We start from the raw sequence: 17662 nt of genomic DNA on the forward strand, positions 1-17662 counted from the left end.
GTGGAAAACAGCCCAGCCTCAGAGCTGCCTCTTCCCTCATCCTTTAGCTCGGATGGATGAAAGGCCACGGGGTTTCTGCTTTAATGAAGGATATAATTAGCTGCTGCCTGCCTTAGACAGGGGCTGCTGGCAGCAGCCGGGCAGGCGTCGGGTGCTGCACTGCTCCATGAGGCTCTGCCTGACGAAACAGGCTGTTGCCACCCTTTAAATGGCTAATTATAGATAAGAGAGGAAGAACAGAATTTCATTTTGCTAACGAGAGAGCCTGGCTGTCACGTGCATGTGCCTAATGGCACCCAAACAGCACCCGGAGCATCTCAAGGGCTTCCCAGCTGAGGATGCTAAAGCAAAGCCAAAGGGTGCTGTGCCGACAGGGTGTGTTATTTATTGTCTGACTTGTGTGGGAGACTGAGAGCATGGAGACCCAGTTTGAGACCTGTGCTGAGCTCTTCGTTTCTGCCTTGCTGGACAAATGGGCTCTGCTGGCACCCATGGGCATCCATCAAAGAGCTGAGGGACATGTCCTATCTGATGCTGGTTGACTGCTTCTACTACTACTATTGGTTGACTGTGGCCCCAGAAATTTAAACCCCAGTGTTTTGACCATTAAAGCATCCCCAGGAGCTAAAAGGGAAGAAAAGAGCACCTGAGATCTCCCACCCACAGTGCTACTTTCTAAGCAAAGGACACGGTAAATGCTCCTCCCTGCCATGCCTCCTTGCCGAGCCCTCCTTTGTGCAAGTGCCTGGCACCAGACAAACTGCACGCTGCATGTACCATGGGAAGGATGTCCCTCAGGAGCAGCTCCTGGGGTCCCTTCAGCTCCTGCTTTGCCCCGTGCTTGCAGCTCAGGTCCAGAGGCAGCCCCTCTGCCCCATCAGCTGTGCCCTGGGTGAACAGGGAGGGATGGAGTTGTTTTTTGGGGGACCCTGTTTAGGAAAATTGCTCCCCTCAACTAAACATGGGGAGGAAGAGTACGCCCCTCCTGGCACCAGGCTTGGGCTCAGATGTGGTGTTCTGAGATAATCAACCCTAAGCTGTAGAGATAATAAGCCCTGCAATGGAGGAAAATCATTCCTCATCTCCACCTCTACTCACTGACCTTTCTAGACATGGGGGGAAGAAGGGGAAAGGAAAGAGAATGGGGAAAAAGACTCTTAAATACACATCTAAAAATTCAGTCACTTCATGTTCAGCTATTGCCCATAAGTCACTGCTCTGTCTTCTGCAGAAAGTAATATTACAGGGCTCTTTGTGCTGCAATTAAGAGCCAATTGCCAGGAAACAGAAAACAAATTCCTAGCAAAGTGCATTCTCCCTCCTTCCCCTTAGAAAACCCCATCTCTCCAGTAACACGGCAGCTCTGTTATCTCTGATTTCTATTTAAACCTCTTTATCCTACAGAGAAACCACGCTACCCACCTGTTGGTGTCCACCACGGCCGCAGCCGGCACTCCCTCGTAGCCTGGCTCCAACCTCCAACCCCAGTGAGCTACTGAGTGCCTGAGTCACCTATTAAAAAAGGAAGCTGCAAGCTCAGCACCGATCTCCCAGGCTGCCCAGCCAACCACATGTCATCGGCTTTGCTCCCAAAATCAGCCGTCCTGAGCAAACACAGCTGCTAAGCAAAGCCCTTTGTGCTGCCGGGTGCACCTCTTGTGGGGTTGTGTAACAGGACCTGAGCTCAGCTCCGCTTGCACGGGGTTTGCACGAGCCAGGGGGAGAGGGAAAGCCTCTGGTGCAAGTTGTGCCAGGGTCCTGGCTCCCCCTTTGCTCGCCCAAGGGAGTGGTGCTCCGGAGAGCATCCCCTCCCAGCCAGCAAAAGCAGCATCCTCTGACAGCCACATGTTGCAACTCTGCAGACAAACTTTTGAGTTAGTTTTCAGTCCCCGTTGCTCCTCTGCAGGCTAATTTTGTGTTAATCATGTCCTGTGGACCTGGCACGTCCTATGCCATGGTGTGCAGATATGTTATGGTCTCATAGCACTGCTTGGGCACCGTGAGATGTTGTTCAGTCTACAGCACAGGACACAAAACCCTACACCCAAAGGCTGGTGGCAGCAAAAGGACCCACGTCCCAGAGTTTCTTAGCACTGGGAAATCAGGGCAGAAAACAGCAGTTTCTTTACACTGAAGAGGGACTCTCTTTTCCAGGAGGATGGAGGTGAGTCAACAAGGAGATGCTCCTGGTTTCCTGGGTTTGTGGTATTCTAGGCTGGCTGCTTTCTTAGAATTTGGGGCAATTTTAGCCATTCCTTGCTGCCTGATATGAGTCATGTGTTACCCCATTTGGAAGGTCATTACCAGCAGTGTCCCCTGATTGAGGCTGCATGGTGAATACGTGCCCCGTTCCTACCTGCTTGTCTCCAACACGTGTTGGTGAAACCTCGAAACTCCCTGCCCCCTGCTAGAGCCAGACCCCCTTTCTGAGCACCTCTATCCCCAGATATTAGAGCTGCATGTGCTGAATCACACCCACCCTGTCCTCTTCCCACCCTTGCCTCCCAGAGGATTGGTCCCAGGACAAAAAGAGCTCTTAAATCCTGGTGCCGCTCCACGGCTGGGCCGGGGGGATTTGCTCGGCTGGGTGAGCACCCATAAAAGCTGTCTGGGAAACCGGTGCTGCTGCTTAATCCAGGAGCCGGGCAGCCCATTGGTGGTGCTCGGTCAGTGGGGAAAGGCTTAAATCTCTGCCTGCAGCCCAAGCTCTGGTGGCCCTGGTGCTGGGGAGGCTGTGCTGGAGGAGATGCACGCCGAGGGGAGCAGGGCAGGTGGCCTCCCTGCCCCAATTTCAGGCTGCCAAGGGTGAGTGGTCCTGGGTGCTGTGGTGAAGGGTCCTCAGGGAAGGGCAGTGGTGGGGGGAGAAGGGGTTTTCTTGCTCTCTCTTACCATCTTCGTGACCTGCTCTTAGGGCTTTAGCACATATTAAAATGCCACACGTGGCTTTTTCCAAAGGAAGGGGAAAAATCACGGTACAAGGCTGTGTTGGGAAGCATCTACGGGATTTTTGGCAGCCGCTATTAAAAAGAGAGGGCCAGCGATGCTCGGAAGCATCCTGCTTATCCTCATGGGTGCTCCCTGGCTCCTTGATTACACTTTGCTCTGTTTGCAAACCGCAGAATTTTCTCTCATTTTCAGTTCTACAAAGGACAGTGAGGATTTCAAATTCATGCTTTTTTTTTTTTTTTTTTTTTTTTTTTCTGTGAATTGGCCAATTACGTGAGACAGCAGCAATTGTAAACATGTTTATGTTTTTTGTTTTTAAAGTCACCTGGTTTTTGATTGTTCTGGTCCACTTTTTTTTTTTTTTTTTTTTTTTTTTTGGAAACCACATGGGCTAGCAATTTACCTTTAGAAGTGAGATTTTAATTTCAGAGGTAAGAACACCACTGATTATAGTTAGATAACTAACAAAAATCATATGAATTCATAACACTTTTTTCTGGTACAATAGATCCCTGATTTGGAAGTGGGGGGCATCCCTGATGTAGATAATAAATGTAATGACTAACACACATCAAAAAGTGTAAGCCATTCTCTTTGGAAAGGGATTAAGAGAGAATTTGCACTGTCTGCAAGCCATATGTTGCAATCCTGTGAGCAGCTCTGGCACACAGAGCTAATATATGAAATTTGGGATGGGAAGTAGGCTGGAAAAAAAGTGCCAAAATCAGGAGAAGGTGCTAAGCATGAGTGAAACCAAATAATGTAATTAAAGAGCAAATGTGTTGAAGAGGAAACTAACATTTAAAATGCTATTTCATATTTAAGGAATTGTTTACTGAATGGTAGCCGAACAATTCACATTTTGTATGTGTATAAAGATGAGTTTGCAAGTCTAAGGGGTGGGAAGGGGTGAAGGAAAATAAAGCTACTGAAGAGTGTCTTGTTTCTAGCACCTCCAAACTGATGGTCCCTGAACTTCAGTCACTTCTGAAAATGTCTGTGTCTCCTCGGTGGCAGCTGGACTTCCCTTTGCAGGAGGAATATCACAACCCCCAGGTAATTTAAACAGCTCCCAGGAAAATTTAGCTTCAGGCAGAGCTGGGTGTCTGCCCGAGGCAGCTCGGGGCTATTTCTGACCATCGCAAAAATCCAGGAATGTGCAGGACTCTATTCCTGGCACCAAAAAAACGCCAAGAAGCTTCGCCCAGAGACAGCTGCGGGTGGCATTGCTGCTTGGGGACGTGGCCTTCCCCAGTGCGCCAGCTGCTGGGGGTTTGGCGTTCCTTACAGAGGGCTTTAACCTTCCCTGGGTCAGTTCCCCTGCATTTTTTGGGGTATGAAGTGCCTGGAGAAGGCAGAGGAGCCCCGATGATCAGCTGGGCATTGCCTCCTTCTTCATGTTGCCCTCCTGTTTGCAAGGGGTTGATAAAAGCTGAGTGAGGGTTTAATAAATTGCTGTGTGTCACTGGGTAGCCTGCATGTACTGCACATCCTGCTTACGCTGGTACTGTGCTTGTATCCTCCAGCAATTCTTCATCTGTTATTCACACAGGTTTGTTTTCTTTTATTCATGGAAGTGGTGATAACCACCATTTTGCCATACAGCCTAGCTGCTTCTCTTCCCCTCTTTTTTCCATTTCACCCATTGTGCTGGCACCGGGACACTTTTCAGCCCTAACCCCTCTGCCAAGCTGCGTGTCCCCCTGCCTTCTCGTGCTGCTCCCATGGACCAGCATCTGCTCCCCTGAGGACTGCTGTGCAGGAAGGTGATGCGAGATAGCAACTTCCTCCCCCCAAAGCCCTCCTAGGGAAAGCAACACAGAGCAACCCACCGAAATAACCCATGCCTGGGGAGAGGGCTTCTTGGCATGCCGCAAATACCAGGCCTTTTAAGGGAAGCCCTCTCCAGCCACTGCAAAGAAGCGATACCTTGGGAATGTCTGCTGCAAGCATCACCGGCCCCTCTGCGGCTGGGATCGGGGCTGCAGCATCTTTAAACATTTTTTTGGCCATGCCACGGAGTTTATATGGGGGCATTGCAGGGATGCCGTGCAGCACGAGGAGCTGCTGAGCTCCTGCCTCTGCTTTCTATTCTTATCATGGAGTTTCCAGGCTGCTGTCAGCTCCTCATCACTGACAGCCAAGAAATCTGAATACTGTTTTGGAAGAAAGAGCCAGAGCCAAAAAAAAAAAAAAAAAAAAAAAAAAAGTATCCTTTAAAGAGAAACCCCCCAACCCACTTGTAGCTATTGAGTTTCCTCAGTATTTCCATTTGTTTCTGAATGAGGCAAGCTGCCAGTGAGAAGAGGGGGGAGGAGAGAAATGGTTGGCTTTAAAAGAGTAAAATACCAGGCTTTACAGTACTAAAAGCAAAGTTTCCTGCCACTATGTTCTGATCCAAAACCAGGGTTTTTACTGGTGCTGAAGAAGGATTTCCATCCTCCTTGGCAATAGAGTTGGGGAATCCCAGCCTGATTTCCCCTAGAAAAGAGGCTTCTGTATCCTGCAAAATACTGCATCCAATCAAGGAAATTCCTACAAATTTCCACCCATGCTGCATCCCTTAATTGCCAGAAGTGGGATTATCTACCCCTTTGCCTGGACAAGAACACGAATTTTCATATTTTGGCTGTTCTCATTAGGTGACATATATTTGAAGGACCAACTTCATCTCTCTTACCCCAGATCCCTTTCTTCCTAGAAAAAAAAAAAAAAAAAAAAAAAGAAAAAAGAACCTACTTCAGATATTTTCCAGCAAAAACTTGGATGAAAACTGAAGAGCTGGAGGGAAGTGGAGGAAGTTAAAGAATTTCTGTACTCGCAGCAATCAACAGGATGTGTATCCCAGAAGGAAGCACAACCATCACTGAATGCATGAGAACAGCACTACATTTAGCTCAGGGTGTTGAGATCAGGCCCTTCAGACAGTGACTGAGCACCAACCCATGGGCCTGGAGTCCCCTCTCTCTCTCTTTTTGTCTGTGACACAGAACTTTGATAGCTAAATAGCTTCAGAAACCATGAGATACGCAGAGGTAGACACACAAGCTGTGTCCTATAGAGCTGTGCAAGGTTTTGGAGTTACTGTCCATGCATGAGCACAACTACGAGTGGCATGTCCAGCTTAATGCTCTTAACCCAGCAGATTCCCTTCTGAAGCCCTTTATTTGGCTCAGGGTCACAAACACATTCCTCAGACCTCCCTGTAGCCTGGGATAGAAGAGTAAGGGGAAGAAGTTCCCTCCGTACCTAATCCTACTCATCCCAGGGATGTAAGCTGAAGCGAAGCTCATTTCCCTCTGAAGTCCTTGATGACTACTGTGTTGCAACCAGTCTTGAACACGGTTCAACATGGTTGTAACATCAACAATTTATCCCACCCTTGCCCCAAAGTGACTACCTGGCTTGTCTAAATCCTGTACGTGTTTTCTTTCCTGTTGCTGATCACAGGGGCCACAATCCTAGTACCTCACAGCAGTTTTGGGGAAGAGAGTAGACACTGAGAGTAGAGAGCAGTGAGCGAGTAGACACATAAATTTAAGCCTAAAACCTAGGAACTTCAATGTTTTGGGAGGAGGGAAAAGCACGCATGTATAATGCTCTGCTTCCACTTTGAACATGCCCAAGCACGCAAGACAATGATGCAAAGCCAGACCAAATATTAGGTGCTTTGGGGTATTTAGCAAATTCTAGGCCAATAAAATCCACAGCTTTCTATGAGCTGCCACCACTCCTTTCATAGTACAAGGTCCCGAGCGTCCTCGTTTGCCCTATATTTTCACGTCAACCAGAGCTTTGTATTCATGCAACACCTCACCCCTCTTAAATATACCCCAAAATTACTTACAGAGAGGTCTCGATAGTCCCAATAGCTCTGTCCCAATGTCCCAGTGGAAAAATCTCTGTGAAACTCACGGCTGGGCAGCACTTAGAGTATCCTAGCGGAGCCCTGCTCCACTCCCCACACCTCGGTCCTGTTCACTGCCTCCCAGTGGCCTCTGGCAGCTGACTTTATCGCCGAGCACTGGGCTATGTTGAGAGGATGAACTACTTGGTCTATTTTTAGGGAAGGGTGAAGCTGCTCGTCCACCCGGCTGAGTCAATCATGAGTTTTAGCAATCCTTCATGGAGGTGGGGAAAGTCTGGGGGCCTGGCTTATTTTCAGAACTTGTTCATTCAAAATATACCCAGCGTAACCCAGTACAGGACAGGGGGATGCTTCCAAGCAGTGGTGCTACAGGGAAGAGGCATTTCCCTGACTCACTGTCATGTCCTCAGGCTGTGATCTGCACCGCCTGGCCCCTTCTGCCTCAGGTCGCAGCCAGCGTCTTAAGAGAAAAGCTGGGAAGGTGAAAGGTATGAGTTACATTTTCTGGTTCTTCATTTCTTCTGCTCAAATATTTTAGGACTGAGAAGGAAAAAAAATATTTTAGGAAAGGGAAAGTGAGGGCAAGTGTGTATGCCAAGAAGGATGATCCATCCTCCCTCCTCCAACCCATTCCTCCATGGATGATGCAGCACTGCCAGGAGGTGCTCTGGGTACCTTTTGGGGAAGAGATGATGATAACAAAGTCCTAAGTCCATGGAGGGCTCTCAACCCCCTCAAAGCTCAACTGAGCAATGAGTGGTCTTATTAGCACACTAATGGTGTGCACAGTGGTAGCCAGAGCTTGAGACCAAAGCCTGGACATGGTGATTTACAGGTGCAGACACAGCTGATGGCACGGGGCTTTAATGATCTACCTTTATTGGGCTGGGTTAGTGATACAGCTGAGGAACCTGCTAATGTTTGAACTGGGCCCAGCTGTTCTCTCTTCAATTTGCTTTTCTGACACTTTTAGGGAGCATGCTTGAATAAATTTTGAGCACCACAACAGAAGAAGGACATAAAAAGAGTGTCCAAAGGAGGGCTATGAAGATTGTGAAGGGTCTGGAGGGCATGACGTATGAGGAGTGGCTGAGGTCCCTTGGTTTGCTCAGCCCCGAGCAGAGCAGGCTGAGGGGAGGCCTCATGGCGGCCTGCAGCTCCCTCACGAGGGGAGCTGAGGGGCATGCACTGAGCTCTGCTCTCTGGGGACAGTGACTGGACCCGAGGGAACTGCATGGAGCTGGGACAGGGGAGGGTCAGGCTGGGGGTTAGGGAAAGGGTCTGCACCGAGAGGTGGTCGGGCACTGGGACAGGCTGCCCAGGGACGTGGTCCTGGCACTGAGCTGCAGAAGTTCAAGTAGTTTTTGGACAGTGCTGTCAGACACAGGGTCTGGTTTTGGGGTGGTTCTGTGTGGAGCCAGGAGTTGGACTTGATGGTCCTTTTGGTCCCTCCCAACTTGGGATATTCAATGTTCCTAAGAATCTGTGATTCTAAAGCATGACATGTTGTTGAAAGGAGATGAGGGTTTGCTATACTAGTACCAGAAGGGTAAGTATGGAAGCCAGCATCACCTGAGCTATCAGAGGTGCTTGGGCTCACAAAACACTGGGTGAAGGCCACAGACACCCGCAGCCCCACACACCCAATGCCAGACTCCATGGGACTGCAGTGACGGGGGAGAGAGTTGCACGGGTGTGAGCTGAGCTGGGCCAGGCACTGTAGGGGCAAAAATCATATGTTTTATTTGCCTACACAGAAGCAGGCTTAGCTTTCCTGACCCCCAGTGTAAAAACAGAAACAAGGAGTGGGGTGCTCCTCTAAGCTCTTTCTGCCTCTCTGTGGTGTGCTTGTACAGCACATAGCACAGTGAAGTCCCCATTTCACTGGTCACAGTAAGATCTCAGCAGCAACTCTGCTGAGTTGGTGGAGCATATCCCTGGTCCCAGAGAGTCTCCATGCTCTTTGCTCCAAAAGGCCAAGCAACTTTCCAGTAACAATTTTCCCATATGAGATTTTTTTGGATTCTCTACCTCTGAACGCCTTCACAGGTGTTTTACAGACATGTTTGGAGGGGCTCTTGCCCCTCTCATTCCCCTATGGAACTGCAAATATCAATCCATGGAGAAGATGTTGTGCACCATCCAGGCTGTGGGTCAACATGTAATGAGGTTTCCCCACCAATATCACATCACATCGTCATGTCATGTCATGGCACAGCACATCACATCCAGCTCTGGATGACCAGCTTTCACTGAGGATCCTGAATGGACCCTGCTCCTCCCTACCATAGTTCAGATACTTAAACATCCTGCAAGACTGCAAGTTAGCAGTTCCCTGCTCTCTGTTAACGTTGGTGTCTAGGAAGACCACCATGCCTCTCTCTAAAATAGTGTCCATTTTCTATTTAGCTTCCTTTAATAAATGAGGATCATAGCAAAGAAATAAATTAGTATGAAATTTAGCCATATAAGGAGGAGAGAATGGGAGGGGAACAAAAAAAAAATACTAAATACAGCCACTCTTGTCACTGCTGCATGCTGAGAAGGGGATTGTACAGCATGTGAGCAAGGTGGTGCTGAGCAGATGAGGAGGTGCAGACTGATGTGACTGATGCTGAGTGTATCCTGTGATGCAGGGCAGGAAAACAGGAGACATCATTTGGGGATGGCTGGGGCTGTCACACACAGCAGGTAGCATGAACTGGATGGCAGAGGTGTCAGCTAGCACAGCATCAGGCAGGGGGCGGAATGCACGGTGGAGCAGGGCTTAGTTGTTTGTGTGGGTGGAGGGGTGTAAAGGCAGGAGGAAAGGGCAGATTGGGGCAGAGCAAGGCCAGGTATAAGCACTGACAGCTCACGTGTGATGAGATGGAGCTGGCGCTCCTGTACTCTGCAACCACCCAGGAACATCTGCACCTTTCCATCACAGCTCCAAAACATGCCTGTGATCCCAGCACCCCCAGCCAGCTGCCATAGGGGCTGGGAGAAGGGAGCAGGGAAGGACAGCACCGACTTCTGCCCCTTCCTCCTGGGAACTGGGGGTCCAGACATATCTCACACTTGAACACCCCAAGCTTCCTCCCTGGCTGAATTGGAGAGGCACAAAGCTCTTAAAGCTGGACAGATTGGCCACTTGTGGGAGCCCTGTCATTCAATTCCCTTTTGTCATGCTCATAGAAAGCAGCTGGTGAAAGGGAAATGAGCTTTTAAGGATTATTTTGGCTGCAGGAGGCTGTACCACTGCACGTGCCAGAGTTGTCTTTAACCCGTAACACACACAGAGTTTTTTATCTTAAATCAGCATTTGCCCCCCCATGGTTTCAGGTTTTCTGGTTCTAGCAGTGACCTCCCAAGCCTGCCTGCTGCCTGGTTTGCTGCGAACAGAGGGTGCTGGCTGCAGACCCCAGTGGAGGGACCAAGGGTGAGAGCCCACCAAGGACACAGTGTCTGGCAGCCACCGTGCAGCAGTGTCCCTTCAGAGACCAGATTTGGGACCAAAGGGGGATGGATGTTTGTCACTAGATGGCAGCGCACTCTCTTGCAGGAGAAGGTGTTGGTGCTGTGGTGGACAGGGGACGCTGCTGTCTGGTAAGCAAGCTTTGCAGCCAAAACCAGCTTGTAGGATGGGGCAGCCCACCGCGTCTGTGCTCCCCTTTGCCTCCCCTCCTTGCTGGTCTTTGAAAATTCCCCGTAGGTACAGACTGCAGAACAGAAAGGGGAATGGAATTAAAGGCACTTTTGGAAGCAATCTCGATGCTCTGTAATTTGAAGTCACGTCAGACTCCTGTTTCATCTTTGTATGGCACCGAGATAACATCCTCCTCGCGTGCCCTTCAGCTGAAAGCCCTGAATAATGGAGCTATATCAATGCATACATGCACGAGCATAAGTATGTGTGTGAGCTGGGGGAGCGGCATGCCCACACACAAGCCCCTCTCTTCTCTTTCTTGGCTGCGATTTTCCTCTCTCTGGTCGCCAATATTCATCTGCAAGTTGTAAATTTTTAAAGCCGGACCACTCGAGAGACTATACCTGCAGCAAATTAGCTGGTGCCTTCTCCTTTTTAATATTAAAGGACTCAAGCTTTCAACTATTTCCCTTTGGGAAAACGGCTCCTTGATTTACAGTCTTCCATCTTAGAAAGTATTTTGTTAGATCATGTAAGCCTTTCACAGCTCAATTTAATCTCATTACTGCTAACTATAGCCTTTTGGACCCCGTTAATCAGTGAGTTGGTGATGTCCTCCGTGACAGCTTCCTCCAGATCTTTTGATGCCATGAGTGTGGCTGGGGACGAAGCCCAGCTGGTTTATGTGCCTGGGAATGGGCTTTCCTAATGGATGTAGCCAGCTTTGCCCTTTGCAAAATGCTCAGGACTCCCTTAGTATCTCAGAGGTAACAAAGCACGGTCTCAAAGGACGTACTGGTATTTTGGTTTTATGTGTAATTATTCAGCTCTGAACTGTTTCATGGACAGGAGCTTGCTGATAAGCCAAATGCCAGTCAGCAGAGCTTTCCTGAGCACTGCCACGCTGGTGTCCACCATTTTGTGGTGGTCCAAACCTGTGCTCTGTATATCCTTAGAGCATTGTGTGGATTCAAGCCTTTAAACACACTGCATTCCCCATCCCAGGTCACTGCATTGGCCAGGTGTCCGCTCCTTAACCCTAAATAAAAGAGCTGTGGGGCAGTCCCTGGGTGATGGTGAGTAGCCTCCTGAAGAAAACCTGCTGGGGCATGTGGAGCACTGATGTGTCCTTCTGTGGAAACAACCAAGCACAGCACATGTATAGTCATGGACAAGTCTTGTCCCAGAAGAGGTATGGGACAGCTGGTTCCTGGGCTTCTTTAGGAATTGTTACATCTCCTGTCTCTGAGCTAGAGTCCCATCTCTGAGCCAATCCAGTGCCTGCATCAGAGGTAGCTATCATATTCCCAGCTCTCTTCCTGGCTGCAATTACCTCTCCAGAAGGATCCCACCCCAAACAAGCCCTAGCCCTATCACAGAAGCAGAGCCCAAGAAGACACAAAGTCTTTGCTATTGAAAGGCTCTGAGCCAAGGGCTGGAGGGTGGTGTAAGGCTCTAAGATAGACCATGAGTCACCATCCACCAACCAGAAGAAAAGATGTTCCTCATGCTGTAAAAGGCACACTGCAGCTAATAAATGCTGTGATCACATTTAGCAGGATAGCATGGTGACTTCACACGCTTTGATATTAAAAAAAATATCCCAGCGATGCTGTGGAAACTTCAGCTCCTTCTTTTGTCTGTGCGCTCATGTAAGAGACTTGTTTTCCCATGCAGTTGGGTAATTAAATACAGTGTCTCAAATCCTGGAAGCACATCATCTTTCTTTTTTTTTTTTTTTTTTTTTTTTTTTTTTTTTTTTTTCTTTTTTTTTTCTCTCATGTGGAAGAGAAGAAAGAAAAGGAAAAGAAAGAGAACAAACCCTAGGCAGCTGGGATATGGGGTCCACAGATTCCTGCTCCAGAGCAGACAGGATGGTTCCCTTTTCTCAAATCCAGTCATTATGGGATTGCAAGAGAGATCCTCTTTTGAGAACAAACCTCCGAAACCTTCCTGATGGCATACTTTTGGTAAAATTCAACCCTTTCCCAGACAAAGCTTCAGCTCGGATCTCTCCCCGTTCACAGATGCCTTCTGCCTTGAAATATCCCTGACCTGCTGTAGTCCTGATGATATCATAGCATTAGGGATCACTTACATAGCCTGTCCTCAGCCAAAGATGACTCTGTCTGATACACCACTGCTGCCAAGTCCAAAAAGGAGCCCAGCCAAGACTCCTTAGGTACAAAGGAACCTCTCCCTCTTCCTTTCCTCAAGGCTGAGGTGCAGGCAGATATGACTCACCCCAATCTAAACACGGACGTAATTCTGCCCTAGTGGTTAGTCCCAGCTATTTTTAAATGGTGGGATAACAGCACAGGGAGTCAGGATGGACTCATCGCTGGCCCAGATCCCAGCTGCATCGGGGTGTGCCAGCTCTGTGCAATGGGCCTCTTTGGGGCTGGAAGGGGTACAGGACCAAGTTGCCCCTTCCCGGCTGCGACTACAGAGCTGGCAGTAGAGTAGCAATGATGACTGGTAAGCAAAAATAAATCCAACTCACAGCTTCTGCCCGTGGCTGAGTCACTGGCTGTATCCGGCACTGAGGAGATGATCACCTGTCTGTCACGGGAGATCTTCCCTTCCTGTGGGTGGGTGACAAACAGGTAAATTCCCTTAAACAGAGGAGAGGAGCTGCACAAGGCCCCAGTGTGGGGAAAGCAACTCCATCAAAGGCTTTCCAGATGCTGGGGTGGTCACAATATTGCATCCTTGTATTGTGTGGGGTTGGACTTTGCTGTAGACCTCATCCAGCCTTGGCCTTGGTTTGTTGTCCCCAGGAACAGTCCTTCTCAGTTCTTTGGGCAAGGCCTCCCTCAGTTTCCAGAGCCAAGTATTTTTTTCTTTTACCTATCGTGATTTTTGAAGCCACCGTTGCTGCTCTTCGGGTCAGGTTTATCCATCTATTTCCCTTACCTGCCCTTACAATGACTTCAGTATCTCAAACACAATAAGGGCTGGTGTTGCCCTTGGCTGTATCCCCAGTGAAAGGACCAATCCTTTCTGTGGAGCAGTAATTATTGGGGTGATATCATATGGTGGTGAGATAGATCTGACTGTTTCAAACAGGATCTGATCCAGAATTAGTATTTCAGATAATAACGATTTCATGGGGCTCCCCTGCTTTCTTAGTAAAGGTCTCTCTCCCATCTAAGCTGTCCATTTTTAACTCTTCCCCTTCAGGGAAGGGATCATGGCAATAAATATTTTGCTGAATGTGTGACTGGTGTCCCTGATAGCACGAAATCACCCAAAGCTGGCATTGCAGAACCTGTCTCAAGGTAGATCCAGCATGTGTTGGGGATCTCTTGGAGAGTCTGCCAGACCTTAATAATAGGGAAAGTGGCCTCCATACCATAGGGAGGTGATGTGCTAAGGGATTTTCTGTGGTGGATTTGTTGCTCACCCCCACCACATCTTAGAGCAAGCTCTATCCTGGTGGTAGCTCTGATAGCACAACATGGTTCCCCTGTAAACCTGGTCCCCCATCCCTAGGCATGGTTGCCCTTCCACAGGGCAGCCCCCATGCCCAGTGGATGAGGAACAACCACCATGAAGCCCAACCACTCCTAAGCATGACTCTGGACACCCAAAGAAAACAAATTTCAGAGGAGCTCTCAAAGAAGAGCAGAGCACCTACTAACCTTTGAGGCAGACTTCTTCCATGCGATGGTGGTGGGGCTCCATTGCATCCTCTGCATGCTCTGAAGAGAGGAAGGGAAGGATGGCTCTCTGTGGGATTTGGTCTCCCTGCTCAGGGGTTGGATTGTTGTCAGGATCCTGGTATCAGCTTCTCTCTTCCTCAAAATCCCATTGTGAGGTGGTGTCTTGAGTGGAGCAAAAGGTAAAGCGTTACTCTGTGGATTGGCTTTACGGGTGTCAAAGGTGGTCGGGAGTCCTTGGAGGTTCCGTGTTGTGGCACTGATCTTATGGATGGGAAGATCCTCCGTGGACTTGCTCCAGGACACATCACCACGATGGCTTTGAGATAAACCATACTTTTTCCCCATTGGATTGCCATTAGTCTGTGATAGATATCTTCTTTCCATGAGCTAAAAAACCCAAACATACAACAAAACAGGCTCATACATAACTTCAATATCAGATCAACTGAAATATGAATTTCCTACTCTTTCAATCCAAGCATCATACCTATTGACCTTTAAACTTTTTGAGGTGAAATAATCCCTTGCTTTCTTCTCTATATTCCCTGAAGTGAATGTCAGGGACATGACCTAAACACACTCTAGCTCTTTCTGAAGTGTGGGAGAAGTTTCTGCCTTGGCTATTTCCAGTGTGTCCTCCTAATTTGTCCATGGTAATGCAAGAAAGCCTTGGGGTAGCAAAAATATGATCACTGGTTCCTCATCCAGGAAGTCTCCCTCTGTATCGTCTCATAGGAAACCTCGAGTTTCATTTTAAGAAAGACCCTGTCCTGGAAATACTTTTTTGTTTTATTTTTTAATTTTTATTATTTTTTATAGTCAAAAGAGCCAAGAAAGTGATTTCTTCACACTAGGGTAGAGAGCTTTCTTTAGTAAATGCTTTGAGTGAGTCATTTGAGACACACAGATTAACCCACTAAGCATCCATCTTCTGGTTCAGGAGGGCAGAGATATCCCAGTGTCATATCTGTCAGCCCAATGTGGATGGCTGGGTGACTTAATTGCTTTGTGCACCTTTGTTTCAAGATCTTTCTCTCATTTTCTAACCAGTTTTAAATCTTCTGCCAGGTCCTATACCTCTTGATGGTTTTGCATTAGTCTCTCCCACTACAATTTATTCACTCCAGAGGAATCTGAATGTTATATGGGAAGATTTCATCCCATCCTGGAGCATCTTATATGTTTCAGTCCATCTGTACATACTAAAAGGGAATCATATCTGACCTGCTGTCCTCAGAACAGCACCAGATATTGGGAAAATCTTTGTCTCTAATTGCTAAGAACCAGACCATTTTGTTGTCAGGGCATGCTCTGTCCCACCTTGTCTGAGTCTTTGGCTCTCACCTTGGGATATTCTTTTTTCAACATTTTGCTTTCACAGTCCAGGATGCTCTGGTACCTGCAGGGAAGGCAGGAGAAGGTAAATGAATCCCTTTTTAGCCTGATGGTGTTTTTCCATTTTATTGACAGGCTTCCCCTACCCTCAGGAAAATATCAAACCAGACTATAAAGGTAATTTTAAAGGGTGAGAGATGTGAAAACTCCTGTAAAGAGGTCAGGCTGTAGGACCAACAGGTTAGTTCAGTGCAGTGCCACTAGATCTGGTGTAAGCCCTCTCATCCTATGATCTATGCAGATGTGTCCCGAGCACCCGGTCTCCCCACTGGAGGGGGACCTGCAGGGGTGTGACACAGATTAAAAGCGGTGTGTTATTGTACTTTGCTAATAATAAATGGCTTGTTAAAGTCAAGCTTTCCCAAATATCAAATTCTTTTTTATTTATTTAATTTTAACCTAACTTAAAAGGGTTTATCAAGCCATTAGCTGCCCTAACATAACACTGGTGGTGAATGAGACCTCTGCAGAAGAAACCACCTTCCTTCTCGTTGTTTCAGCTTTCTCCAAGACCCTGCTAGATAGATGACTTTTTACACTGAAGATTGACCAGCTTTGGGATAATCAGAACTAAACTGTCTCAAGGGGAAGTTCAAGAGACCATCTTGACAGCAGCTCTGTCACTCACGTTGAGGGAGATGCGCTGAGCGTACCATTGCTAATTTTATTTGTCTCACCCTTGGCAGAGCTGTGATCTGATCTCAGTTATGGGTTGTAACCAAGAGAGAAATTATTCCTCAAAGGGCTGGGGTTGAAACATGACTCTACTTGGAGCATGTTCATTAGAAACAGTCAAAAGAAAACACAACGGGATGAGATGCCCATACACCTCTTGTCTCCTAACCAGCTCATCCCTCCAGCCTTTACTGGTTTCTCTCATGGCACCTTAGAGACTATGCAGATTAAAAGCCTTAATTATCCACCTGGGAATGTTCCAGTCACTGGGTTATAGGGCAAATTACTCCATGCCTTTGTCTTTGGGCAAGTTTGTTGTGTGGATCTGGGGTTTAGATCAGGACTTGGCTTCCAAAACTAAATAATGCATCAATAATGAAGAACAGATAAGAGCAGTTGGGGCAGAAAACTACTTGCCTCTAGCTTGAGATGTGAAAAGCTGGGATGCTGTACCTGGGAAAAACTTTATCTGAGTGACATCTGTTATGGATATGGAAGAAGGAGAGTCCACCCTGGAGAGCTCCAGAGGTCTATGGTCATCTGCAGCTGTAGAATAGCCACCCACCTGGCAACCAGTTCGGAGACAGACACAGATTTTTTCAGAGGAACTGCTTCGTGCTCTGGGATGCTTCTTGGAGAATGGCACAGAAAAGGAAGGGACTGAGCTGGCCGCAGCTTCTCAGCTTTTTCCATGTCCTCTGTCTGCAGGTGTTGGAACAAGAGGGTAAAGGTTATGGTGCTGGATGTGAGATCCACGGAAAGCCAACCCCTAGTGCATCCCTCTCCACTCGTGGGGTCAGGAAAGCAGTAAAAGGCCATGGAACAAACTCTTTCTTCCCTGATACATCAGAAAAGCTCAGCACATAAATTCACTTTTGAAAAAATAAAATAGGGTTAAGAAGATGCATTTTAAGTCAAATTACTCCTAATGCAGGGAATGGGTCTTTTCCACCTCTGCCCATCAATTTTCTTATTCTCCTTAGTCACCCAGTCCAGCTTTGTGACAGAGAAGGGGAAAGAACCAGAAAAAGGTTCAGCTTTAAATCATTTAAAGTAATTTGATGGAAATTATGTGTATGCATCATAAATGGATATATATATATATATTTAATGTCTCCAGTGTTGTGTAGACATGAATCAGCTCTGAATTAAGCAGTAACTGGAGGATTAAGCACCTCTTGCCCTCTTCTGCCAAAAATGTTCTTGTATTCCAGGCTTCAGAAAGGCACAGCAGAAGTCTCAGGCAGTGGATTTGTGATGACTGATCTGACACTTGGAAGTACATTAGGTCATCTGGGGCTCATTTTCTGAATTTAGATAGTGCTCAAGGGACCTACAAGTTATATGTAATTGCTCTTTAATTACTGACACAGACATCCAAACCATGGGATTATTAGATACTTGCACTGAGATTTTGAAAATACTTGTTTTAAAAGCTGTGTTGCTTGCATAACATGTTTCATAAATGATTTCTATTGCACTTGC

The 17662-nt window shown here is 47.6% G+C and overlaps 1 protein-coding gene across 1 annotated transcript in view; it reads right to left on the reverse strand.

The window, feature by feature from the left end:
* Nucleotides 1-16870, reverse strand: part of XIRP1 (xin actin binding repeat containing 1) — a 30663-nt gene extending 13793 nt beyond the window's left edge. Inside the window, exons 1-4 of the mRNA XM_032183096.1 lie at nt 16743-16870; nt 15452-15506; nt 14087-14494; nt 12946-13027 (exon numbers count right to left, since the gene is read on the reverse strand). Of these exons, the coding sequence (XP_032038987.1) occupies nt 12946-13027; nt 14087-14494; nt 15452-15506; nt 16743-16870 (673 nt within the window). The remainder of the gene's footprint in view (nt 1-12945; nt 13028-14086; nt 14495-15451; nt 15507-16742) is intronic.
* Between the last annotated feature and the right edge of the window lie 792 nt (nt 16871-17662).

This window comes from Aythya fuligula, chromosome 2 (genome assembly GCF_009819795.1).
Source record: "Aythya fuligula isolate bAytFul2 chromosome 2, bAytFul2.pri, whole genome shotgun sequence".
In the NCBI taxonomy this organism is placed as follows: Eukaryota; Metazoa; Chordata; class Aves; order Anseriformes; family Anatidae; genus Aythya; species Aythya fuligula.